This window comes from Echiichthys vipera (genome assembly GCF_963691815.1).
Source record: "Echiichthys vipera genome assembly, chromosome: 18".
In the NCBI taxonomy this organism is placed as follows: domain Eukaryota; kingdom Metazoa; phylum Chordata; class Actinopteri; order Perciformes; family Trachinidae; genus Echiichthys; species Echiichthys vipera.
Window position 1 is genome coordinate 5,752,394 of NC_139843.1, and position 27,345 is coordinate 5,779,738.

General features: G+C 43.9%; 1 protein-coding gene across 1 annotated transcript in view; it reads left to right on the top strand.

The window, feature by feature from the left end:
• Positions 1–27,345, top strand: part of tanc2b (tetratricopeptide repeat, ankyrin repeat and coiled-coil containing 2b) — a 183,963-nt gene that overhangs the window by 37,288 nt on the left and 119,330 nt on the right. The window contains 1 exon segment of the mRNA XM_083933114.1: positions 14,496–14,600. Within this exon segment, the coding sequence (XP_083789240.1) occupies positions 14,534–14,600 (67 nt within the window). The 5' untranslated portion in view covers positions 14,496–14,533.

Sequence of the window (27,345 nt, forward strand, 5' to 3'; positions counted from 1 at the left end):
TTACAGTTGTTTTTCTCTTCTCTAACGCTCAGTTGCTGTGTGATCAACTGTCCCGCAGCTGCAGGACAGTGGCTAACTTGATCTGCTGCCAACATTAGCTGATCTATTTCAACAATGTAGGCTTAAAAGAAGCGCACGGAGGCGGAAATTCACTGCACTGTTCGGAAAAATTACAACTTGGAATTGAACTTATTAATTCCACTGAAACACTGCAGCCTGTGCATGTCGGAGACAAGGAGACACGTCTGTTGGAGTTGTGTTATAACCGAGGTGCCTGGTGTGTGTAGAGGTCGTTGTGCTTTACCTGTAGCAGACTGGTGTTGTGTTCAGGTTATTTATTAAAGACAGACCGAAAACTGTCTACATCCCGATGACTGGCTGGCTTCCTGATTCAGGCTTGAGCTCATTCCTGCCGAAACAAATATCAGAATATTCGCTGTGGATTAGTACCGAATTCGGAGCTCAAAACATGTTTTTTGGGACAGCTCTAGTATTACACAGTAACATTTACAACCTACAAAAGACCATAAAGTTAACTATCCTTACAAATAAATGGTGTCAAGACATTTATTCCGTCAGTCTAACTAATGGTCAAACCGTTCAGATACAACAAATAGAGACATTTGGCAAGTAGAAAATAAATATGCAATTTAAAAGGAAGGAAGTCCCTAGACATTTAGGGTATTGAAGCTTTAACATATTTTAGCAAGAAGTCTTCTTTTCTTGGTCCTTAGGGGGTCCAGAGTGTTTGGCTGATTCATCCCCATCTTCTTTTCTTAATCTCTTCCACAAGTCGTTGGCCCGTTCTCTGCCAGAGATCTTTGTAGCTGATGGTATCCGAGCCAGCTGGATGCTCAGGATTCACCTCAGGCAGCTGTTGATGAATGTTTGTACTTTGGTTGCGGCGGTCTTGGTCGTCCTCCACGCCTCTGATCCGTAGAGCAGAATATGGGCTTAATATTAGAGATGAAGAGCTTTTTCTGTCAGCTGGCTGAGCTCCAAACGTTCTTCAGATGGATGAATGAAGCCTTTCTGAAAGGTCAGATCAGCGGAATAAGGGATGGAAATGTTGTAGAGTGTGTTGACCTGTTGCTTTCAAGTGCTCTTGGGGAATCTGCTCCAAATCTTTGCTCTTTAGCATTGACATCTCAAACCTCGAGGTCCCAAAGGTGTGTGGACATTGGGTCTAAATTACAACTCGTGTCTATGGAGTAGATGAGTAACTGGTTTTCAGTCGCAAAGCAGGAGTAGGTGTTTCAGGAGTCCCATTCATGCTCTGCATAGACAATGTTTAACAATCCAATTCTGTGTACAGAAAAACATAAAGAGAGACGTCAACTACGACTCCCAAGGTGCATTTGGTTAAAGAAAATCCAGTCACTGAGCTTCAAATTGTGTATGGGGCACTGATCAGAATCATAATAATCTGTCTCTAAAGGTATAACGAGTATAGGAAGTCAAGAACATAAATATAGAATAGAAATATTACAAAAAATATGTAAAAGATACGGTTACATTACATACTGTAACAAATATGTACACTGACTGTTTTAGAGTAAGGAAAGGAAACGACACAGTGTTGTACAGGATGTGCAAAAGTTTTGGAGGAATTCTGTAAATAACTCTGATTTATGCTCTGCTCTTTTGCATCAGTATCGTATTATTTGAGAGCAATGATTTCTGAAATAAAGTTTTGAATAATTAAAACTGATAACAACATAAACCTACAGTATCATTTAATGATCCAGGAGACTCTCGTGTGTATGTTGTGGGTATACAACAATACTTAACAACAGGAGCTTACAATTAAGAGTTTGAGTTTATTTCTCATAGCCGATATCAAAATGTTAAACTAACAATTGTGTTTTGGGCTATTTTAGTTGAATTTTTTGGAAAAATGAAGCGTTTACACCTCGGGTAAGGTGACACCAGTCCAAAGCGTGATTTGAACATACCTTATGTTCCATCTAGAACTTCTAATAAAAAAGCTGGGGAGCTTTTAGACAGCAATCGAAGCCACCCTGGGATCCACACCTGTCTCCTCTGTGACTGATCGTACCCATATTACGGCGCGTCGTGATACAGATATCACCACCTTCCCCTGCAAGGCAATGAGTGCAGGGGCATTAATCTAGATTTATAAATAATCTATCGTGGGGCAGGAGTGAAACTTTGTTACCAGCAACCTTAAGTGGTTTCTGCATCGCCCTGTGCAGCTCTCACCTTGCGAGCCAGGCCCTGACACTTCCCCTTATTGATATCAGTATGATTTATGGAACCGTGCTCCCGTGGCCATCCTCAAACTGGAGATGGGCGTGTGATTTATCCCTGTCTGATGCTGCAGAGTCTCCACTGCTGGTGAGATGAGGGGCGGAGGCTGTGACTGAACAGGCCTCCAGCCTGAGTCCTATTTTCCCCTCTTTTTGAGTGAGAATATTGTCTCTGCTGTGTATTGAGATGTACCTCTGCAGCAGGGTTTTGTTTTAATGAACAGGTCCATCTGCCACTATCTCCTCGCCTCAATCTTTCTCCCTGAACCCTGAGAGCAAGTGGAGGAAATCAATGCACTCTGGATGACTCAGCTTCAATTATACGGCTGTTTCAAGATAAATATTCTCAAACTGCGCTTCCTCTGGCACTGTTGTTATTTGATTAAGGTCTGACATTCATGTTTTCCAGTCAGACCGCCGGATTCAACTATAATTGCTCTAAGAAACACACGTCCCTCCGGGCATAGTCCATTTGTCGTTCTCAAACTGTTGATGCTTCATTGTGCTGTGGCTGCTGAGGGATTTTCACTCTCACAACAGAAACATTGAGCTGTATTTCTTTCATGAGTAACCTCTAATTACCATTTTTAGGATGGATTCTTGAGCCCCTTTCCCACTGGACAAAAAAAACCACAAACACCCACATCTGGCCTTTTTCTTGAGTGGGAAAGGTTACAATTTGCATTCAGTCCTGGGACAAATGACTGAAACTCAGAAGTCACGAGTATTTATCAGCTCCAGCTCTGATTGGCAGCGATGGAAACACGACATCCAGGTCGACTGGGTCAGTTTCACCCTTTTCCAGTGTGATGATATGACGCACGTCGCCTCCGTCAATAATGTCCGTGACTCATTCAAGGTCATCTTTATTGTCCCACTAGGGGAAGTTGGTTGCGCAGCCACAATTCACATAAAAGAAGAATATAAAGACAACATCGACAAAAGCATAATAAATCACAGAAAAAGAATCTTAAACAAGAGCATACAAGGGTGCCAATGTGCAGAATAGTGCAAGGAATGCAGCCAGAATGCTAATTACTATTAAGATAATCAATGGCACATGGAACGAAGGAAACATGGTCTTGATTCTCTTAATGGGCGCCCTGAAGCGGCTTCATGAGTTTTTGGTCCTGGCAGTCCAATGTAGCATGAACCCTGCTTGGGACCTGCCTGTTTATGAATCTAATGTCCTTGAGTTTTCCCAGTCTGATTAAGATTCCCAAACCAAGTAATAATACAAAAGATTACACCATCACCAGCATCAACATGAGATTCAAAACAGTTTGTCAAACTCCGTCTCTTCGCCGAAACAGCGTTCGGGCATCGTTACAAATTAGTCGGCACCAAGTTTGAAAGAAAGAATAAATAAGATATATATAAAAAGAAAGTAACCACCATAGCATGGCCACTGGTGGCTAACAGTGATTAGCTCGGGGCAGTACGGTGGAGGCATTCAAACGTCTTTTTTAACCACTAATACTGCTGAAAATAACAGCAAACCTCTGCAGCAGCATGAGAAGAGTCCCTACACACAAAACAAAGCACCAATGGGCTCCTTCCTTTGGGATTGACTTGAGTAATCCACTAGAATGGACTTTACTATGAGAGGAGCTGGTACAGGGGCCAGTAGGTAAGTCTTTAAAACACTCTTTTAAGAAACTCTGGTTTCACTAACTACGTTGTTGGTGCTTTGATTTGTGTGTAAGGTTATTTTGAACAGTATTAGTGGTAAGCAACTCTCCGGGATTCGTCTGTTATTCGTTCATACACAAAAAAAAAAATTGTCTCGATGGCTTTTTTGATGACTGGATTTGCCGAAAAACAACCCTGGGATGATTTTCCACTGGAATTATACTTTAATGCGTCCTAGCCCTATTTCTGGTGCATTTGTGACGTTGAAGTGAAACAGAAAGGCATACTTGTCTACCGGCAATGGTAAAGGAGTGTACCGCTTATATGTAGCAGGGTTTCCTGCATTTAAAAGACCTGCATATACTTGATAATTTAGATGGGGAAAGGGTTTGATTATATCTTTTAGGAGAAATTAGATTTTACACAGAAATTCCCCTCATTACCCTCTCTGGGAGATTACATTTTATTGGTGACCACTGCAGAATTTACTCGTTGAAATAGAACAATTTCCTCCATTTCAATTTAAAACCTGCCTCCGCTGTAACATCTGTGTTATAGGTAATCACAGTAAGAGCACTCTCATGGGAAACTGTCCTCTCTAATTCTATGATTGTGTCTGTGTAGCTTCCTCTCGGATGAGTTTTAATTCAGAGGCCAGGGGTAACATGAGATAAATCCTATTGGACGCCCTGCAACACTGGCCTTTGCCATCGCCGGCCCCATTAAAGGATACTTTATTGATTGTAAATAAGCTTTGTAATTAATGGAGGGTCACGGCTGGTTCTCAGTCCCAGGCTCAGGCTCAGAGAGGCACGTCTGCTCCTGCTGCCAGCTGGATTTCTTTAATGTTTAAAAATTTAGATGGCGCTTAGTGATTAAAAGTTTAATTCATTCTACAGGAGGGTGGCATTATGAAGAGACCTACGCTAATCCTCCAATATTCTCCACATTAAGCCACGATGAAGCAATTCTTCAAGCAAGGTTTAGAGCTAAACCTACACATTTAATGACTAAAGCTAGTAATGCCAAGTTTAAAGGGATAATTCAGATTTTTTGAAGTGGGGTTGTATGAGGTACTTGTCCATAGTCTTGTTTTACCTACAGTCAATGGCGATCGGCACGCCCCTAGTTTTGAGAAGCAGGCCGCAGGACCAACACAGAAGTTTAGAAATGTCCGGCAGCACCTGAACATATTATAGTCACCTAAAAAAAATCTTTTTTTAAGTGTAAACTATATTTAGAATATTTTTGCCATCAAACATCCCTGTTTTAATGTATGTCGGCATAACTGAAGCAGTTCTATGCTCTGGTCAAAGGCACCAGACTCCGTTGACAAAAATAATAATTTCACCTTGCAGAACATGGGAGGGTAGACCGGGTAGAGCGTGCGCCCCATGTAGGCCGACTCATTGGCGTGGTCATCCCCTCTTCCTGTCACTATTCAGATGCTCTAATAAAAATGAAATAAAAGACCCTAAAAATGGTCTTTAAAACAAAGAACATGCAGGTTAATGGTCTATCGCTGCCTCGATCAGATAGTTTGTTTCTAAAGCTAATAAACAAACTAGCCGATCGATGCAGCGATAGACCATTAACCTGCATGTTCTTTGTTTTAAAGACTATTTTTGGGGGTCTTTTATTTCATTTTTATGAGAGCATCTGAATAGTAAGTCCTGTGCTCTGTGAGGTAAAATCCCTGTTTGTATCAATGGAGTCTGCTGGCTCTGAGGAGAGCATAGAATGGCTTCAGTTCGTCTGTGTAATCTTAAACAGGGCTGTCTGACAGCAAGTCAAAGACAACAAGAAAACATTCTTAATATAGGTGTAACTGGAATTGTTTGTTCTAGGTGGCTAAAATACGTGTAGCTGCAGAAGTACATTGCTTAGCTTCCGTGTCAGCCGACCGCCATCTACTGTAGATAACGCACTGACTATGGATAAGTACCTCATACAGCCACACTTCAAACAAGCAGAACTAGTATCCCTTTGAATGACAAAATCTAGTGACACAGCATCGAGTTTAAAGCCTTTCACGCAGGTATCTGCCAGGTCTCCAGAGGCATACTTTGGAGATTGTTAATTCAGCCTCTGCAAAGCTCACAAATGAACCAGTCCGTGTTTTATTCTTCATCAGAACAAACAAGTGTGCTGCTTCGGGGGCGACCAGAGCAGATGAAAGTGTCTCATCATGCAGGGCCGGTGAATGTGCCTTTAAGTGGTTATTAACACACTGGAGGAGCGTTGTGCCCGAGCTGTGGAAGAGCCTGCGATGGACTTGCATCCGCTTACGCACATTATCTGCGAGAGCATGCTGTTTCTTGGCTTCCCTTCACAAAGGCCGGTACACAGGGTCAGAGAGAGTGGGACTGAGAGATGTGAATGCTTACACCCTCAGATGAAACACTGCTTGTATACGGGTACATTTTTGTGCCTGTCTCTCTATGGCGACCTGCGAGTCTGTATGCGTTTGTGTGTGCTTACTTGCCTACTCAGTATCCTGTCCTCTCAGATTTCATACATTGATTGCCTCCTCTACAATATCTCTACCTATTTTCTGCTTTGGCAGTTAGTAACCCATCTAAAAGCCTCACCTGGTTAGTTCTCTGCTCTTCATAAGGAAGCAGATTTATCAGGCTAGACTGTGAAGTCCTCTGTATTTCATCCCCAGTCCTTTCAGCTGCTGATACACAGCTACAATATGCACCTACTGAGTCATGACTTTTTAAGATTATGATTCAGTATTATAATCACACAGTGCCTCCTGGCCTGTGTGCTAACCAGTCCAGATATAATAAGCTGCTCCCCGCTCATAGTTTATGCTGAGGTGAAGCTGTGGTGCGTTCCACGGATACTCGCCTAGCTGCCCCTGCGCGGACGTGGCTGCATCTCCGGAGATGAGCATGCATGCCAATAGATCTGACCCGCTGTCACCTTAACACTCTCTTACCACTGTCTACATCTTGTCATGGGAAGGCACATGATTCATACCAATGAATTGATTTCAGACCGAGGAAAAGGCTGAGGAAATTCTTCTTTTTCCACAGAACCATCTGAGAAGGAGCGCTCGGTGATTGGATGGTGCATCGGATGAAGAGTCAGTCGAACTCTTGCCAAAGTCAATCAGGAGACAAGAGAAAACAAATATTTTCAGTAAAGAAAATAAAAACTTTCCAGTTCCGATGAAATGAACGCCATTGCAGCATCTACACGAAACTCTCGAGGAGTCGCCATTTATGTTTCGATGTGTTTTGATGGAAATTCAGTGTGAGAGCGGCTGCCAGGTAATAAGCTCAGATCGACAGATATATTGGACGGTTCCAGTCGGCCCACACTATGATGTGTGTGCCGACAGTTACAGTGTGTGTCACTGCTCATCCACCTTGAACTCGCGCTGCTGTTTTTGATGTGACTAATGCTTTTCATCCGTCCCTGTAGATGTGAGGATAACTTGTGTCCCTGTATCATGAAGCAGCTGTAATGATCGCTGCGATTACGCCGGCTTTCAACTAAAGCTTTCCTACAGACGAGGGGGAAGTGAACACCTTTATAAAACATCAGACGGATACATTGAAAGGAAAATTGCAAAGGTGAAAAAATAATAAAATATTATGAGGATTCTCAAGAAAAGGGACAAGCAGCTAAGAATCCGCCTTTTACTGCTGTGAGCCCCATTATTTACAGTCACTTAGCATTTGGTCTAACATGACTATAGAGCGAGCCATTATTTCTTATATGAATTATTTATTCCAGTATCATACATCACTGTCCTACTTAACACTGACGAATGTGGGACGTTACAACCCTGCTCTCTAAGGGGAAAAAGGAAGCAACATTAGAAACCGGGTGGAAATGATAAAATACATGTATTTATTAAAGTTATCGAATTAAAGCTGGGAAATATGGCGATATGTATTGTCAAGCAATATCTATATTGTTTCTATCATGACGTTAAAAAACAGTGGTCGAACTGCGTCAAATCAAGTTCTTAGAAAATGCTTTTGATTTGTTATCGACTGATGCAACCTGGACACATCCTCAGGGATGTTACCTGGGGTCACAGAGTGTTTCGGGTCTTTCAAGCATCATACACTCTCACCCAGGCGACCCAGCTGGGGTTAATCAGGTACTAGCTTGTGTCCAGGTAGCGCTACCGCACCCATGGTTCTCCTCTCCTTAACCACAGCGACCTTGAGGCAACCTCTGCTGCCTCTGTGACCTCCTTAATGGCCCTTCGCTTACTGGCCCCTGTGATGCCCAAGATGTTGTAGGCCCTGCAGAGAGACTGGAGATACTGATTGTAATTAATCAATTCTTTTACTGAGTCATGATACATTTCCTCTCGGCCTACGCAGGTTTTCAGCATCAACTGAACACAGCGTCGATGAAATGAGAGAGTATTTCTACAGCTTCTTCATCTGCCTTTCAAGTTTTTTAAAGAAAGAATCAGCAAGGCCCTCATTTGGACCCGTTTCTTCCTCTCCCCCATGACTCCTTCTTGACGTTTCCAGCAACGTAGATGCACGACTTTGACGCCGTTGTCTTGCACTGTGCAGAAAAACCTGCCGACGCTGATAAAAGAAAAGAATAGGCTTGAAGGCGTACGATTCCTATTTGTTAGCGGTTCTCGATTCCCATCCCTACTCTTTGCTCTAGTACAGGATTTCTGAGTGTGTGTACGTTTACTGAAAAACTCAGTCTCCAGGTTGTTACTGTGAGCGACTGCATCGGTTTCTCATTAAAACAAAAGTCAAACCTATACAGTGCAGTTTAACGCTTTATTGAATATGGACAGATCTAGAGACACAGTGGCAGCTCGTCTGACGATACCGCCTCCTCTTGATCGGAGAGATGTGCCTCCTCCAATCAGGGCCAGGAAGTGACACGGGTGGTGCAGAGGGAACACACGCATTGTACTTTAGATACGTGCAAAACACTGGAAAGATGTAGTCACATGGGAATACAGGTGGAACTGAACCTGCTGATTGGTTCTGTGATCATAAAACATGGAATTGTCTGCCCTTTGTGCCACATTTAATTTAGCACGCACAATGATGTAAAATAAACCTCAAATTAGATAGGTTTCATATGTTTTGAGGGTGTATTCGCCTGAAGCACAAGTTAACTCAGTTTCTAAGACAATCGTATCGGAAGATAACACGTTTATAATAGACAACCCTGTAGGATGCTCTTCGGGGTCTCTTTACTGCACCAGAGAACAGCTGCGTGGAGATCTGAGACAAAAGTTACAGAGAGGAATGTCAGCTTTTTCCTTGTAGTCCCGCTGATTCACATCAGGGCCCATTTTTTATTCAGGGGGACCTGTCACGACGGCTGGGCGGCTCAAAATGAGGTCAGAAATATTCATATTTATTGTCAGTGATCCCTCTAAATCACGGGAGTTGGAAAGTGCTTTTATGAGCTGCGGAGTTATCAAGCCCCACAATACAAAGGGAGCCGCTTGCATCCAAATATAAAACACTAAAAATGTCATAACCCTTATTTGCATGGGCCTTGATGGGGACATTTACTGGCACCGTTATTGACTGAGGAGAGGGATGGTAACTGCTGCCATTAGGTGCACAATCATACCAGACATCGGGATCGTCTGTGGCAGCCGCTGACACCCGAGAGAGGATTATTTATTGTCGAATGGATCATAAATTAACAGTAGTAATAATACTGCGTGTCCTGTCTCCTCTGCCTCTCTCCGAAGTGTCCTTAGATACTTAATTCATTACAGGCTATGTCGTGGTTAGCAGAGCAGTACCGAGATTAGACTTTGTGATAATGGCTCGGCCTGACAGATGCGGGGCGTCGTGAACCCAAATGAGTGTATGGCGGGACAAATAGCTGGCTGTCTATCCTGTCTGTTGTGTTACAGTGGAAGACGATCAACGCGGCATCTTAACAAGATGGGTATCGGTACTATTGGACTTGAAATCCAATGGGGTCTCCCCACGCAGGTTCATGCCCCGCTCACAGCGATGCCTGGCTGTAATAATCACGTACTAGATCCCTTTTTTTTTTTTTTACGATAACTACATTTAATGCTTTTTGTACCCAGATCTCTATTGAAAAGAAGACTATTGGTATGGTTTATTCTTCCATTAAAGCGACGTGTGATTGGCCCACTACTGCAGCAGCTACGAACCACACGGTATGTTGCGTGGTGAAGTCGAACGCCGCGTAATTGATGCAATTGGCAGTTCAGCGCGTCAAGATTCACACGATGGGTATCGAATGAAGTACTCTACTGGTATCGGTATCACTTCAAAGTTGTAGTGCTTAAGATTTGTATCTAGTTAATTGTCTGTTAAGTTACAATCTATCAAAGAGTCAAAACAATTGTGATTGATCACATGACCCACTAATGAAAGTACTTGTATTTGCCGCCTAGCTGAGAAATCAGATGGGAGTGTCGGTGGCGACTTTGCTGCACTAAAATCAAACGCACAGCCATGTTAGTGACGCTTTTTCACGCCGTTCCCCTTCTTTCTTCGGACCTCCTGTCAGCATGAATGGAGCATGTGAAGGCATCACGCCGCTTCGCTGCAGGTGAGAGCTGCCGATCTACTGACATCATACGGTCGACACTGTTCGGTTACCAAAGGAACTCTGGGAGCTGAAGTCCCAGAGGCTCGCCCGTAGTTACATCTCACCGCCAAATCGGCCGCGTATCTCATTCTCACGGATTACAAGTTTAAGGGCACAGGTACTGATATTTAAAGCATATCCAGCCTTAATCTTTAAGACAGAAAGACCGGTGCATCTTTTCCCTAATCACACACAATCCCCAGTGAGTAAACTCTACTAAGAGTGAGCGCTACACACACACAAAAACATTTATTTTTATCTGAACGGTCACTGATGGAACATTTGTCGCAGCATCACCACTCCGCTTCTTTCAAAACAAACAACAAACGCAGCAGGAGTCCTCTCCCAAGAGACTTCTGAAGTGATCCGAGGCCGGCTCCGCTCTCACTTTAGGCAGCTACATCAGCTCCCCCTCAATTTTCACCTGATATATTTGTTGTTGTTGTTCGAATCGACTTCTCTCTTTTAGTTTCTTTTTATTTTTCATCTCACTTGAGTGGAGAAACTCCAAATTGGCAAGTGCCAGTGCTGCAGTCTCATCGAGACTTAAGGGATTTTAGTATTTTGCAGTGGGGTTGTGTGAGGCACTTATCGATACTCTGTGTAGTACCTGCAGTACAGTAGATGTGGTTAGCACGTCAGTCTGAAGCAGCAGGCCGGGGCCCAGAAATGCCCTGCTGTGGACGGGGGCATCACTCTAAACTTATTTTAGCCGCCTACAAAAATGCTCATTGAGACGGATCCATTTAATTTCAAACGTACGCTTCATTTAGAATATTTTTGCCGCTTTTTTCCGTATCCTCCGACTCATAAAGGGATCCTCTCGCCTCCCCAGTGAACGACATTTCGTTGTTGCTGTTATCATCATTCATTTTTATGTTCATGTGTTTGTTTATCCCACTGTAAAAGCTGGAGATCTGACCCAAACAGCCCCAGCACACGCACGCATGAGAAAATGTAGTATGAAAGGAAACGGCTGTTTGACGGCAAGGTGAAGCGTATAAACAAATATTATTGTTTACAAAATACTGTAAATTTAGCATGTTTCATACACGGATAAATCATTCATTCATTAATTAATCTTCATCCTCTTGTCCCTGTCGGGGGTCGCGGGGGACTGGAGCCGATTCATAGCGGCTCTAAGGGGATCTAGTATGTGATTATTACAGCCAGGCATCGCTGTGAGCGGGGCATGAACCTGCGTGGGGAGACCCCATTGGATTTCAAGTCCAATTGTACCGATACCCATCTTGTTAAGATGCCGCGTTGATCGTCTTCCACTGTAACACAACTCACAGGATAGATATCCAGCCATTTGTCCCGCCATACACTCATTTGGGTTCACGACGCCCCGCATCTGTCAGGCCGAACCATTATCACAAAGTCTAATCTCGGTATTGCTCTGCTAACCACGACATAGCCTGTAATGAATTAAGTATCTAAAGTTAAAACAATATATTAAGAGCAAAAAAAGAGATGCATGTATTTAGTTTTTACAAAAAAGGGTAAAAGAATGAAAATAAAGAAATAAAACTAAGACAAGAGTGACGATAAAATAAGATAAACAATATTTTCCCGTCATGGGCTAAAAGTGCTGAGCGCAGCTGCACATAAACAACGTACACAGCGACAGGAACGACGACACAACGATTATTTACGAGCATATTGCACAACGTTGGGTATCGCAAGTACTTCAGGGTAAACAAAGACTTCTAAGGCACATAAAGGAAAAATGTACGATAAATAATTCAAATGAAAGCCTATAAAAAGAAAATAAATCCTCAAAACACGAGTGATGGATAATAAATTTTAAGTAAAACTTAATCTAGCCTAGAAGGAGATAACTGCTTTGTTTGTGTCTGCGTGTCTGAGAGCGTGACGGATGAGTACGAGTTTAAAACCATTTAAAATAACAATAAAACAGTAATTAAAAGGCCTTGGAATTAAAATAAACAGCAACGGTTTGGTCATTTTTGGGAAAACAATCTCATCCAAAGGAAACAAATAAATATAATTCTCACAGGACAAACTAATTTTGTGTTTTTATATCTTTTTTTATTGATTTATTTTTAATTTTATTTGCAGTTTTATTTATTTTTTGCTTGTTTGGGATTTATTTTAGCATTTTTTTCATTTGAAACACTTTGTGATTTTGTCTTTTTATTAATTTATTTTTAATTTTATTTGCAGTTTTATTTCTTTTTTGCTTGCTTGGGATTTATTTTAGCATTTATTTCACGTGAAACACTTTGATTTTGTCTGTAAAAGGTGCTAAATCAAATCCAATGATGATTAAATCCCAAAGATGGATTCAAATGGCTCAGTTTCATCCCAGCTGACCTTAGTATCACGTGTTGCGTCGTTGTCATCGCGGTCTCCCCAGAGTCTGGGTCGGCGTCTGTGGTGTTTTGATCCTGGAAGCCTTTCAGACCCCCTCTCAAGGTCAGGGGGGGTTGTTGTAGAAAACATTAGTTGAGCAGGGGGTTGGGGGAGGGCGGCTTTTTGAGAGCTTTTCCATGTCCTCCGCTTTGAATGTTTTTTTCTTTTTTCTAATTGTTTGGGTCCAAAGCTTCGCTCCTCAGCTGGAGCTTGTCTGTGGGGCTTTGCTGAGTCACTCCCACCTAATGGAGAACATCTGCTGCCATGTTTTTACCACTCACAGCACAGATATGTCCGCAGAGGGGGGGTTGGGGGTAGGGATTAGCGGGATAGAACAAGCTGCAGGCAAGAAATGAAGACAGTGTTATGGTTTAAGGTGTGCTTATCTGTCCTTTTTGTCCTGAACCCCCCTCCGTCTGCACTGTTCTGATACTGTACAGAGCATTGTTTGTTTCATCTGTGCCAAACTCCTGTTCTACATGCTTTATATCTTCACATCTTCAACGTTTACATATTTATTATTATATCTGCTTCTTCTTTCTTTAATTTTAATATTACCTCTTATTGCCCTCTCCCCTGTGCTGCAGTAACACTGGCCGCTGTGTGAGTCTGTGGGACTAATAAGAGGATGATCTTCTCTCACATTGACTTTAAACGCAGTCCTGCTGCCTCTAAAGTTCACTTTGCGTTCATTCAGTGACTCTTTAACACAGCAGTTGGAATATTTGAAGCCATGAGGCGCTCCCTTAGCACTGGGGGATGTTTTTTTGGTGGTAATGGCCAGGTTTGGGACAGTATGAGATTTCCACGGTACAATAACCATCTCTAAAAATACCCTGGTTTCACTGTATACGGTATTACATGGTTATTATTTGAGCCCCACAGACGTATCGGTCAGTTGATACTGGCCTGTCACAGTATGCGTTGATGAGAAAACCTTGTTTGCGGCTGGCTGGGGCCGATTTCAGCTGACAACAGGCGTGAGGCGGGGTCCACCCTGGACAGGACGCCAGTCTATCGCAGGGCACATAGAGACGAACAGAGACAGACAACCATTCACACCTACGGGTGATTTAGAGTCATCAATGAACCGAACACCTGCACGTCTTTGGACTGTGGGAGGAAACCGGAGAACCCGGAGAAAACCCACGCAGACAACATGCAAACTCCACACAGAAAGGCCTCAGTCAGGGATGCGAACCTGAAACCATCTCGCTGTGAGGCGACAGTGCTAACCACTACACCACCGCGTAGCCCTATATGATGTTGTTATCTAACAATTTTGGTGTAAAACAGACTGCATATATCGGTATCGGGTGATATCGGTGTCGCAAATTAAGAGTTGGACAATATCGGATATCGGCAGGAAAGCCAATATTGAGCATCCCTAAATAAAAGTTACGTTAAAACATAAAATAAATCAAACAATGAACTTAAGGTGACAGAAACGGTAGGAAAACGACGTGCACTCTCTTCTGTCCTGCCTCGTTGTGTTGTGTTGCTCTGACATTTCTAACAACGCCTCCAACCGCTGAATTCTGTCGTTAACGATGTCTCCAGGATCCGAGAGCGAACAGTTGGTCAAATATTCATGCTTATTGTCTTTTCTTTCCCCAACAGATTCGTCTGTAGTCTGGTCCCGGGCATCTGCTGCAGTCATGTTTAGGAACAGCTTGAAGATGTTGCTGACAGGAGGGAAGGCCAACCGCAAGAGTCGCAGCAGCGGTGAGTCTGTCGTCTGTCGTCTGACGCCGCACACAAACGATCCGCCCGTCGACACACACAGGAGGTGTTCACTCGCTCTTGTGGGTGTATTTTTAGGAAGCAGGGACACGCAGCTCGGAAGCTAAAATGTATTTTGGTTCTTAAAGAGTCATCTGTGACCGCGGAGGACCCCTCAAATCCTGTTTTCTGCTTAAAATAGATCCAAAACAGACAAATCATGCCTGCAGTTGGACAAGCTTCACCTCCTGTTGTGAGCATCTAACACCAGTTTCCCACTCGTGCTTTAAATATGCTTCGGTCGTGCGATGTCACGAGGTTTTTTGGTTTGCGTTGTTCATTCGTTTGCTTTTCTTGATTGTGTGTCCTCGCTCGGGAGCACGAGCAGAACGTGACACTCTCCTCACATCTACCTTCAGCGGTTTGGAGGCACCTGTTTATTAGAGGTTCCTCGCTGCTGCTCGGTGGCTGGAGGGTTCGTTTCTCTACGTGCCTTTTTCTCCCTTCGTCTAACATACGGGAAGCCCCGCTGTTTAACGGCCGCTCGCCTTCGCTGCGCCATCAGAGCCGTAATAAAGGCACAGCGTTTATCTACTCGTCAGCTCCTGCCTTTGTTTCCCCAGCACTCAACTGTTTTTTCTGTAGGTGAACCTCAAGTTTTCAAGGTCAAGCCTTTTTGTTCTTGTTGTGTTTAAACATGGATCTACTCTATCGTGCATATTAGGGTGCAGATATCAACATGACACACACGTAATCTGAAGGTCTAGAAAAGTCTTTAAAAGGCCTTTGAAGTGTGGATGTACACGGGCCGACACTGGTATTTAAAATAGTAACTTGGTTTATTAATTAATGAATGAATTACTTGTATTTTAATTGCTTCATCCATCCATCCATCTATTTTCACTAGGAATTATGCCATATTTATATTTTTTGATTTAATCTTTATTCAATCAGTCAGTCTCATTGAGGTTAGGATCTCTATATATATCTTTTTTTCATTCATCTTAAACCGCTTGTCCCTGTCGGGGTCGCGGGGGGCTGGAGCCGATCCCAGCTAACATCGGGCGTGAGGCGGGGTACACCCTGGACAGGACGCCAGTCTATCACAGGACACATAGAGACGCACAGAGACAGACAACCATTCACACCTACGGGTGATTTAGAGTCATCAATGAACCGAACACCTGCACGTCTTTGGACTGTGGGAGGAAACCGGAGAACCCGTGTACCCGTTTACAGTATATCATTTATTTTTTCATAGATTTAGTACATATATTTATATATATATATAATTTTTTCTAGTTTTCTGTTGTTCTTTGCCCATTTTCTTCGGCCATGTTAGTGTATGTGGCTGTGATTCACTCACTGTGTATCGCCTTGTGAGAGCTGTGTGGAGGCAATCCAGGCCAACTTTTCTTTATTCAGTATCTCAGCTCCTTAAAGAAGGTCTAAAAACGTCTTACATTTAATTTGGTGAGCACTGCAGAAGTCCAGGATCCAGACTTCTCCACCTTTACTGCTGCAGACGAGTCAGATGCTTCTCTCTCTGTGTGGTTCTGAGACCGACTCCTCCAACAGTCGGGGGATTATTATGAAAAACACAGAAGCCATGTTACTCTAAGACGCTTGGTAAAAACCACAGAGAACCTTTCGTTCCTGCACATGCATTACTGTCACTCAAGCCTTATAAAGCTCTCACTTATTGGAGAGGAAACCTTGATGTGGTAGATAATCCCAGCCAAACGCAACACTTGGGAGAGCTAGGAGTGTTCATTTTGTAGCGGTGCGGTCGCTATCTGGATCTAATAAGTTTCGGGTTATTGCCAAGGCGCTCTCTTAACGGTCTCCCCAGAATAGGGTCTTTTATTATGGCATGAAAAAGCGTGGGCCGTCCAGCCACCCACTCGATCTGCACGGATGAATTAATTTTGTTAAGCTGGAAATATCCCACAGAACATCACGTCGCCCTCTCTTCTCTGGACTTCAGTGGATGTGTTTATGAAAAATCAGAGTCCGAGTTTCTTTCTCTTTTTGCTGCAACGGTTTTTGGAGGATTTTGCTGAATGTTTTATTATCATTCACCTGTTTGAAAAGATGTTTTGCAGAAATACAGTTGTACATGTTATCAGTTGTCATAGCATGAATTGAACCGTGTGGTGTGTTATGGTTTGTGTTGGATCAGGTCCCAAATGCACGACTCGACTTTGGTTAAAAGTGCAACAAACAGTCTTTAGTTTTCAAAAGTGGAGGGGTGGTGGGGTGGTGTGAGGTCCCAGGATCCTTATGTGTTAGGTGAAGTCACGAGGAGTGCGTGGATGAGGTCTGCTGTAGGGGAATGGCCATGCAGTGAGAGAGCTCCGGGGAGCTGGCAGCAGGCAGGCAGGTCCTCAGGCAGGCAGGGAGGAAGCAACGCTCAAGACTGCACAGCAAACACATTAATCTGAAGCAAGGTAGCAAAAACACAGGGAGATTAGCTTCACATGCTAAGCACAGAGCACAGAAGGGCCCAAGCCGGGATTCGAACCAGGATCCCTCTCCCTGTGACCTGAGAAAAAGAAAGATATGCCACCATTAATTCGAGCATACCCAAAAAGTTCTGTCACCATCTGCTGTGACCCTGCAACAGCACAGCTCCAGTTGCACTGCACGTGTGTCATACACGTACACTCCCACTGTGCCAGCCTTCCTTTAATAGCCTTGGTTGTTATCGATCTTACTCAACTTAAAACCCTTTCTCCTTTTACGTGAATGCTCATGGACCGGTGACAGCGCTTTGGAAGCAGATCACTGCAGTAACTCCATATTATAATGCTCTGGGAATCACATTTTTCTCACAGCTGATCTCTTTTAATAATATGACACACAAAAAAGATGAAATTGCAATGCAGTTTTTCCACAAAAGGAGCTCCAAAGCATTTCATTTTTGGGGCAGCAATGATCAAAATGAAACTGCTCTGCAAGTTATTCGTATACTCGCAGTATATACACACGTTGAATCCGCCGATTCAGTCACTTTTATTGTGAAGCCCTTCGCTGCGAGACTCTGAACCCGAGGTGAACCGAGCCTGCCTGCTCTCTGCCTTCAGTGTGTTTGTGTATTTATGTGTGAAGTGGAGGAGAGACCAAGCAGTAGCCCGTGACTGGAGTACCCTCCAGTGATTTGGTATCTGTTCCTGTCACTTTGCAGGGAATCCGCTCCTCCCTGCAGACGAGTGCTGATCTTACAATCTGGCTGCCCCAGTGAAACATCTGTATCCCGCCGTTTGTAGTAGTATCCGTGTGCACGCTCGAACACACACACGCACACACACACACACACTCCCACTTTTAATCTTTTTTTAAAGACTCAATTTACACTTATCAGTTATGAGAGCCAGGAATACCTGGACAGACACGGACACGTTTTCTCATAGCTGCTCTCAAAGGATATCTGGACGACGACCCTGACTTATCAGTTTGTGACAGACAGGGAGCGCCAGAAAGCTGCATCCCTCTGCTGCAGCTGTGGGAGGAGCACTTGGCTCAAAGAGAGCACTTGTCGCTCTCTTAAAAAAACTGCTTTAATGTGTTGATGTACCGGCTGCTGGAACTGGTCTTTGGTGTGCGATTGCGAGCTGAGATGAGCGTCCTCCCGTGGATGATGCAGCTTCACGTGACCTTCTGGCTTCAGGAATGCCGGAGCTCTGAAGGCGGAGTATCCCCTCTAATGGGAAGACAACAGATGAGCCAGCTGTGCCATGATCTGCACTGGAGACATTGTGTGAGCCCAGAGTTACAAAACTGGTGAATGGCATTTTTTTTAATTGAATAGCACAGATCAGCTGCTCTGATTGCAAGGATGCTGGATTGTATAAATCTCTGCTGTGACACGCTCAGGGAACAGGCTGTTATTGCTCTGTGGCCGTTTGTTCCCTCAGACTGCTATTAATAAAGATATATACGGTAATAAAGCAGCCGCCAGAGACTGTGCTTCACTGTTTGGTCCTGTGAGACACATTTACACCTGTTATTTTGTTAGGGTTACAGAAAAACTACTGTCCCGCTTTTCATTAAAAACTGTGTGGAAGGCTGAAGCATGGGCCCAGGAAGAAGCCATTACATTTTTGTGTTGTTGAAGATTACTTTTTTGGCTTTTTATGCCTTTATTTCTCAGAACAGCTGAAGATTTGACAGGAAATAAGGAAGAGAGAGAGAGAGGGAGAGAGAGAGGCAGAGAGAGAGAGAGAGAAAGACGCAGCAGAGGGCCACTGGTTGGAGTTGAACCCGGGCCGCGGCGGCGACGTTTCAGGCACCCGCTCTACGAAGTGAGCTACTGGGAACCTCAGCATTACGTTTTTGAGCGGATCTGAAGAAGAAGAAGAAGAAGAATTTCTTTGTTAATCCCGCGAGGGGAAATTCAATTTTTTTCACTCTGTTATTATTCATGTTACACACACAGGCCCGAAATACACACACATGCATTAATGGAGAGATGTCAGAGCGAGGGGGCTGCCAAATGGAGCAGTTGGGGGTTCGGTGCCTTGCTCAACAGCACATTGGCCGTGCCCAGGAGATGAACTGGCACCTCTCCAGCCACCAGTCCCCAATCCATTCATGGTCCACACAGGGACTCGAACCAGACCCTACGGTTCCCAGCAGAGTCACCTACGGACTGAGCTACTGCCGACCCTACCTATGAATCATGGGGCCTATACACTAATAGTTTTAGCTTTGATTGACAGCACGACATAGGGCATGACCTTTACGGAGGTCTGCGCTCTCCGACTGCCCTTTAGATTAGTTTAATTTCTTTTTGGATGATAAGTCAAATGCATGTTTGCCTTCTCTTTGGTCTTTTTTAAAAAAGTACATGAAAGCACCAGCGCCAAAAGGCAAACAAATGATGAAAACCACATAAAAATAAATGAATAAATCAAATAAGCAACAGAGAGTCACAGCAGCATAAAATAAACAACATTTTAGAGTGAAGACCCAACAGGATAAAATGAATTTGGGACATGTTTTAGATGAAACGCAGTGCCACCACCCCACATGCATACACAGTACATCGCTCCTCATTATCCAGTATTTCACCCACATTACAACAAAATCCAAGACTGGTCCCCGAACCTGTACAGAAGGTTCCCGTTTATCCTTAACCATATCTGTCGTGTTTTGCTTGCAGTAAGCACCAATCTGTGAGTGTTAATACATTCTTCCTTATGTGAGTATTGGATTGGTACATCCTTCATTCATTCATTCATTCATCTTCAACTGCTTGTTCCTGTCGGGGTCGCGGGGGGCTGGAGCCGATCCCAGCTGACATCGGGCGTGAGGCGGGGTACACCCTGGACAGGACGCCAGTCTATCGCAGGACATATAGAGACGCACAGAGACAGACAACCATTCACACCTACGGGTGATTTAGAGTCATCAATGAACCGAACACCTGCACGTCTTTGGACTGTGGGAGGAAACCGGAGAACACGGAGAAAACCCACGCAGACACGGGGAGAACATGCAAACTCCACACAGAAGGGCCCCAACCAGGATTCGAACCAGTAACCCTCTTGCTGTGAGGCCACAGTGCTAACCAACACATTACCGTGTCGCCCGGTTTGGTACAACACCAGGATCAATCTGGTTTGTGTTCACACTGACTTTGAGCTGTACGCATTACGTCATTTAGGAGAAACGGCTGATTGATTGGCCAGTTTCTGGGCGTCCTGCATCCTCACTGTCGCCACATGGACTCAAATTTCCGAACATGATGAAAAATCATGCATTTGACTGTGCCTGTATTTATCTCTCTGAGGGAAATGACATTGTATAACCTGTTTTGTCCCCAGACACTTTCATTAATAGTTGAGTCAGTCTGGAAGTTGCTGTCACCCCCCCACCAACACACACACACACACACACACACACACACACACACACACACACACACACACACACACACACACACACTCTGTCATTAATCAGACGCCCTGTTTAAGATGTGTAGTAAACGTTCACTTGAGAGCATGAATGATCTCACACCATGACATTCAGGCTGTTCGAACAAAAAGGACAAATGTGTTGCATATCTGTTTAGATATCAGATACGCTGAAGTCTCTCCGTTAAGACACAGATCAGACTTCAGCCAGTGTGTGTATCCGAGGCTTTCTTTGTGACGGAGCGGCCCATTGTTTCTGTTGCCGGCAGAAGTTTCGTGTAAGCACACCCGCCTGGAAAAGCCAAAATGTGATCGAGGAAGGAAAATGTCCCCTTGTGGTCCTGGTTATTACTTTGTGTCTCAGAATTTCAAGCTCAAAAAATGGAGCGATGAGTCGTTTTGTTTTTATTTTTTGAGGTGTTAGGGGTGAAACTTTGACCGCCATCTCCTTCTTGCCTCCATCAGTGAGTCTAGACTCGAAACAAAGTCAACAGCCTGACACTGCAATTACAGTTTGTGGCATTGGCTGATTGGAAAATTAGAAATGGGGTTCAAAGGTCGGGTTTTTCTGGTCAGAGAGCTGTCGCGTGACTAACAAGCACTGAGAGAGACGGGTTTGAGCGTGGCAGCTGAGCAGACAACACACGCGCTCACATCAGGGGTTAAAATTCATTTGGATTAAGAAGATTTTGAAAACAGAGCGACAGCAAGTCATGTGCATTGTACTGCGACTTATGTCTTATTGCTCTCCTGGAGTTCACAAAGAGAGAACGAGATTATGAGCATTAATAACCCGGACTGCAACCGGACCTTGTGTGTCATAAAAAGTGACAGAAGAGGGACAAAAAGAGGCATTTTGCACCTAATAATACGATGTTTTCACTCACTTTTTATTAGGGAACTGCTCAAATACAGATGAGGACACAAGCTCAACACAACTTTGCTTTAACTGTTATTTTCTGATGGATCAGGGCCCTCGTTATTATACGCATAAATCTATCCATGGTTAAACAGTGATCTTGTATAGATAAAGGCTTAACGGCACTCGTACACGTCAGGAAGTCACTTTCTTAAAGGTGCACGGTCAGCAGACAGATTTAAAGGTTGTAAAAGGTGGAGTCTGCGATTTTGATCAAACTCACTTTTTGTCAAATGAATTTGAATACGTCTTTGCGGTGTGCTAGCTGCCCGTTCTCTGTGCACTTACGGTGTTTATACACAGCCCTGGTTCTGTAAATGGGAAACAAACAAAGTGGCTATGACTAGCTATACCTGTAGCATTTCACGACTGTAGCTTGGTAGTTCCTGCTACAGTAGGTATCTCCAGGACCACACACAGACACACACACACACACACAGACTGACACATACACACACGGACAGACTCACAAGGTGAAAGCGTACCTGTCACAGCTGGTAATGATATATATTCTCTAAAGCAGTCCTGTGATTGTTCTGCTTAGTTCTCACTCCACAAATGATCAAGACCGTCCTCTTCAGGACCAGGGTTCAAGTTCAGAATTGAACCGAATTAAACGGGCAGGCGCACTCGATTTCTAGTGAATCGAACTGAGGTTGAGAAGTGAAAGCGACCAAGGTCTGTGTCCTAATGGGTGGCACACAGTGGTGTGATGGTTAGCACTGTTGCCTCACAGCAAGAGGGTTCCTGGTTCAAATCCCTTTGCATGTTCTCCCTGTGTCTGCGTGGGTTCTCTCCGGGTTCCTCCCACAGTCCACAGACATGCACTTGTTAGGTTAATTGATGCCTCTAAATTGCTGTAGGTGTGAGTGTGAGTCTGCCTCTGCTTGTTTCTATGTCCAGGGTGTACCCCGCCTCACGTCTCCAGCCTGCGACCCCGGATAGGGACAAGCGGTTATAGATGGATTAAGATGCTGTTTTGTGCTCTGAGCTGCTTGTGACACTGATGTTTCTTTTACTCACTTCTGATCCAAACTGGCCTCTGTAGCCTGAAGAAGGCACTCTTGATGCATTCACTAAGGAGCGGATATACTAACGTCACGCAAAAGCCCAATAAAAGGTGAAAGGTCATATCAAATGTCAGCACGCCCCTTTGATTCCGTCCTGGCTTAATCCCTTCAGTCACACGTGGAATGTTCCAGTAAAAGGCAGCAGGTGCTTGACAGGAATCAAACCGGTCCCCCTAATCACAGTGCTCTAATTGATGGCTCATTTTCCACAGTGGTGGAGAAATCTAATTAGACATCATCAGATCTGCAAACACGCTTTCAGCTCCGAGGCACGAGGAGTGACACATCAGCCGGACCTGATGCAGTGTAAACGCAATTATCCTCAATCATAAACTGCAGAGTAGCCCACCTGCTTCAGGCCGTTCCAGTGAGGCCAACATCTTATTTCTCACAAATGTGACTTTAAGATACCTTTTACAAGTTGGACTTCGCCCGCTGCACTCTAGTGTTTTCCATGTGAGTGGATAATAATGTCGAAATCACACTTCGACACGGGACGAAACGTTAAATATGCTAATGTCCTTTCAGAACGGAGACTGGCGTGAATTGTGGTGGTGACATTTTCTATTGTTTTCCCGCTTTTTATGAATTGGATTTGAATAATTCTACGTTTCGTGTGCCACTCAGACCCAGTTTCAAACATTAGAATAATCACACGTTACACAGTTGACACATTAACTGACTCTTTATTATGCTGCACTTTTACACGCCGCTGTTTTAAAAACCTGCACGCTTGAAAGGATAAAGGCACTGTTCTTTGTTTTCATGTTGAATTTCCAGTTGGATTTAAAGTATTTAGAGTTGTTATGATGTCAATGAAATGGCAAATATACAGAAAAACAATTCAATCCAGTGGTTAAATTAACTTTTAGGTCCCGTGTATTTGGATAGTCTAACATTGTGGACGGACTAATATTCAACAGTTGCACCAATTATTAATTCATTCATCTTCAACCGCTTGTCCCTGTCGGGGTCCCGGGGGGCTGGAGGCGATCCCAGCTGACATCGGGCGTGAGGCGGGGTCCACCCTGGTCAGGACGCCAGTCTATCACAGGACACATAGAGACGAACAGAGACAGACAACCATTCACACCTACGGGTGATTTAGAGTCATCAATGAACCGAACACCTGCACGTCTTTGGACTGTTGGAGGAAACCGGAGAACGCGGAGAAAACCCACGCAGACACGGGGAGAACATGCAAACTCCACACAGAAGGGCCCCAGCCGGGATCCCTCATGTTGTAAGGCGAGAGTGCTGACCACCACACCACCGTGTGCACCAATTATTATTATTATTATTCTTGTTTGGCTGAATGATTTCATCTGTTCGGCTGTCAGTGCGCCGCAAAATCTAATAAATGCATCGGGTATATGCAGATGTTGCACATTAACATATATATTGCTAGTGCTTACATGCAAAGAGAGCTACGGGATATCCAGTGAGCATCAGTGACCGTGCGCAGATACGGATGGAAGTAAGAGGCTGCAGGAGGAGAAGGAGGAGGAGGCAGCAGAGGCTTAACATGAGCTGATTCTGGCTGATTTCCACCAAGCGACAGATTGGCACCTCCTGCTCCACAGAACGTCCTCTTCCTTCCTGTATTAATGAACCCAGGAGGAAAAACTGAATGGAGGGATTTCAGTGTCAACATGCAGAGGGATTCATATTTAGCCTTTCATTTGTGCCTCATTCGTTACGGACTACGAGATGTTGACGTTGACCCAAATCATTTCTATCTATTTTTTTCCTATAAAATCTTTATTTCTGGCGTTGTCGGAAATTATATAATGTTATTTTATTAAATCCACACATTTTCTCACTTGTTTTATTATTAGCTTACCGTTTTTGCCTGTTTTTGCTTGTTATTACTTATGAGTTCCTTAAGGAAATAATGAAACTGAAATATTGTGTCAACATTGCATAACATTCCTACATCTATGCTCTGAGGTAGTCTCTCATAATCTCCACATCTTATTCATTTTAAATCGGTGTCATTGGTCACTCTTTACGTCTGTAAAATGGAATTTGTGCATTTATGATTTTCTCTCTTGTTTTGTATTTATTTTATTTTGTTATTATTCATTTTGGTTATAATAATTTACTTTAACTTATTAATTTTTTTAATGCTTTTTTCAGATGCCCTTTTCTCCGTCCCACAGAAAAAGCATAGGAGTTTTTTCTTTTTTTAAAAATGACTTAAAAGATAAAAAGAATTCAATTAAAAAAATATCAAAACGGTTTTAGATGAATTCATAATTTCGGCTGCGCTTCATTTGTTTGTTGCATTGTTCCTGTTGCATCATTGTGCTCTTATAGAGCGTAGATGAACCTGTAAACTCCTTCTCTCCCGCTGTGCTTTAGAAATCTCTTTATGTCTTAATTCCCTTTAAACGTGAACATTAAGACGCTGTGTAACACAGACTGTAGCCGGCCAAGCAGACAATGAATCAGTGAATCAATACGGCGCACAGCTGTCGAGAGGAGCTTTGACCTTTGGTTACTAAGGACAACAGCCTGATGTCTACAACCTCGCCGAGCTCTACTGCGACGTGTCGTTGGGCTTTCTTCCTTCAGATGATGACATTTATTTCCGAGCTTCCTTTTATGCAGCGGTGACTGTGCAGCACCGGCGACTGTGCAGCACCGGCGACTGTCTGCCAGAGTTAAGTTGTTATGTTGATATATGCGGGAGTGTAATCTGTTTTCCTCATCAGAGCTCCAGAGATAAAGTCGTCTGTCTTGTTTATTTTTCCTCTCGTCTTCAAGAAAGCTCATTATCATTTATTAAGTATGTTGGACTGGAGTTGCTCCGCGGAGTTTTCACGAGCGGTGACACAAAGGGTCATCGGCAGGACGACCTCATCAGCCTCCTCCCGACGCATCAGAGAACAGGAGAAGTTGCTCCTCGCGTCAGGTCACCGCCGTTATATAAACACGGTCGACCAGGTGGGTGACACGGCCCGCCCGAAGCTGCCAACCTCATCAGCTGGGCACCTGTGGCCTCGTCGGTGCTGTGTAGCCATGGTAACAAAGCCGTGGCAAAATGGAAGTGTGCTGAAGGTCAAAGACGACTCAAACGGACTGTCGAGAGGGCCGGGGCTGGAGAGACGGCTCGCCCGATGTGTCAGCGGTGGCGCTCTCTCACCTCGTAGAGTGTGGGAGGCACTTATGGGCCTGTCATTATGGTTCAGTGGCTCCACTTGATGCATACACCGCCCATGCGTGCCTATAGTGAATAACCTCCTCTGACTTCTTCAGGCTCAACAATGTGACGGCCTGAAGCCTCTTCTGCAGTCCTGTAGGAGAGTCAGAACTCAATATCACCATATGAAAGAGTAACTTCACTCTGAATCCATCTTTTTTCTGATTGTGTTAGAATGATGTTTGAGATGTGGCGAATGAAGGCCGCAGCATATAAATCACATCGTTTTCAATTCAATTCAATTTTATTTATAGTGCCAAACCATAGCAAAAGTTATCTCAGGACACTTTACAGAGTAGGTAAAGACCACACTCTGACTTATTTATGATTTACATAGACCTAACAATTCCCCCGTAGAGTACGGTGGCGTTGAAAACCTTCACTATAACAGACAGGAACGTCAGACAGACCCAGCTCTGTGGAGGACGGACATCTGTCTGCACCAGAGAGAGGAAGAGAAGGAGAGAGAGAGAGAGAGAAAAGACGGACAGATGGACAGAGAGAGACAAAGACAGAGACAGACACACTTCCAGTAACTATAATAACATCTTTAGTAATGAGTATGACTGTTATACAGCAGATCAAAACATTCAGTTATGCGTCTCCAGGCAGAGGCTTTTTTCACCGGTGACATTTTTGACGTGACAGTCACAGAAGGAAAAGCACCAATGTTAAATAATAGAAATTAAGGATTTGAATGAATGATCCATTTAGCTAGTTCGTGATTAATGCACGTCACACCGTCATGGCTTACTGGGACTCTAATTATAATGTTATGCTTTTCCCCCTGCTGTGAAAAAGGTCTATTTTAGTTTTTTTCTCCCCTTTCATTTGTCACTTGTCCAAGATAATGTGCCAAACAACTACGCGCTATATCAATAAACAAAACTTGAGATGAATATGATGTCATTTTCAGCCTCTAGGAGTTTCTCATCAAAACAATAACAGAAATGCAGCTTGGTTGTGAAGTAGTGTAGGATCATGGGAGGTATTGTCTTCATCACCATTACGTCATTGCTTCAGTGTTCATTGTTCAAGAGGTTTTTTTCTCCTCTTCTTCAAAACAAACAGTGAATTAAACAGTAAATAAAGCAGTTTCACGTTAAAAATCCGTGTTTTTCTGGCGCTGTTTGGTGGACACAGGACGTCCCTGAGGGGCTGTGAACCAAGCTGTCGCTAACGTTTCGCTCAGCTTGTTTCTATGATGACTTAAGACCCAGACTTCTGATGACTAAAATCCTTCATCCTTCGGTTAAAATATGAAGTTAAAAACAACCAAGATCTAAAAAGTGTATCATAAAAATGTGGCTAACACTGGATGGAAAGTCAGGCAGACAACCACAATACACAGAAAAAGGCAATATAACTGCACTGACAGGCGACCAAATTTAACAAACCATCACTGTCTAGGCGCGGTACATGTACGAGCACGAGCGTGCGCACGTGTACGAGCACGAGGCCTGCGGCGGTTCTGACGTCATTTTATGTGCGCCTGTTGGGACATAGAAAAAAGAAGGAGGGACCATGCGCGAACATTTACAACAATGGCGGTGAAAGGTTCACGTTGGTGTGATGCGGAGGTGGAGTGTTTACTGCAGATTTGGTTGATGAAAAGATTCAAAAACAGTCGACAAGA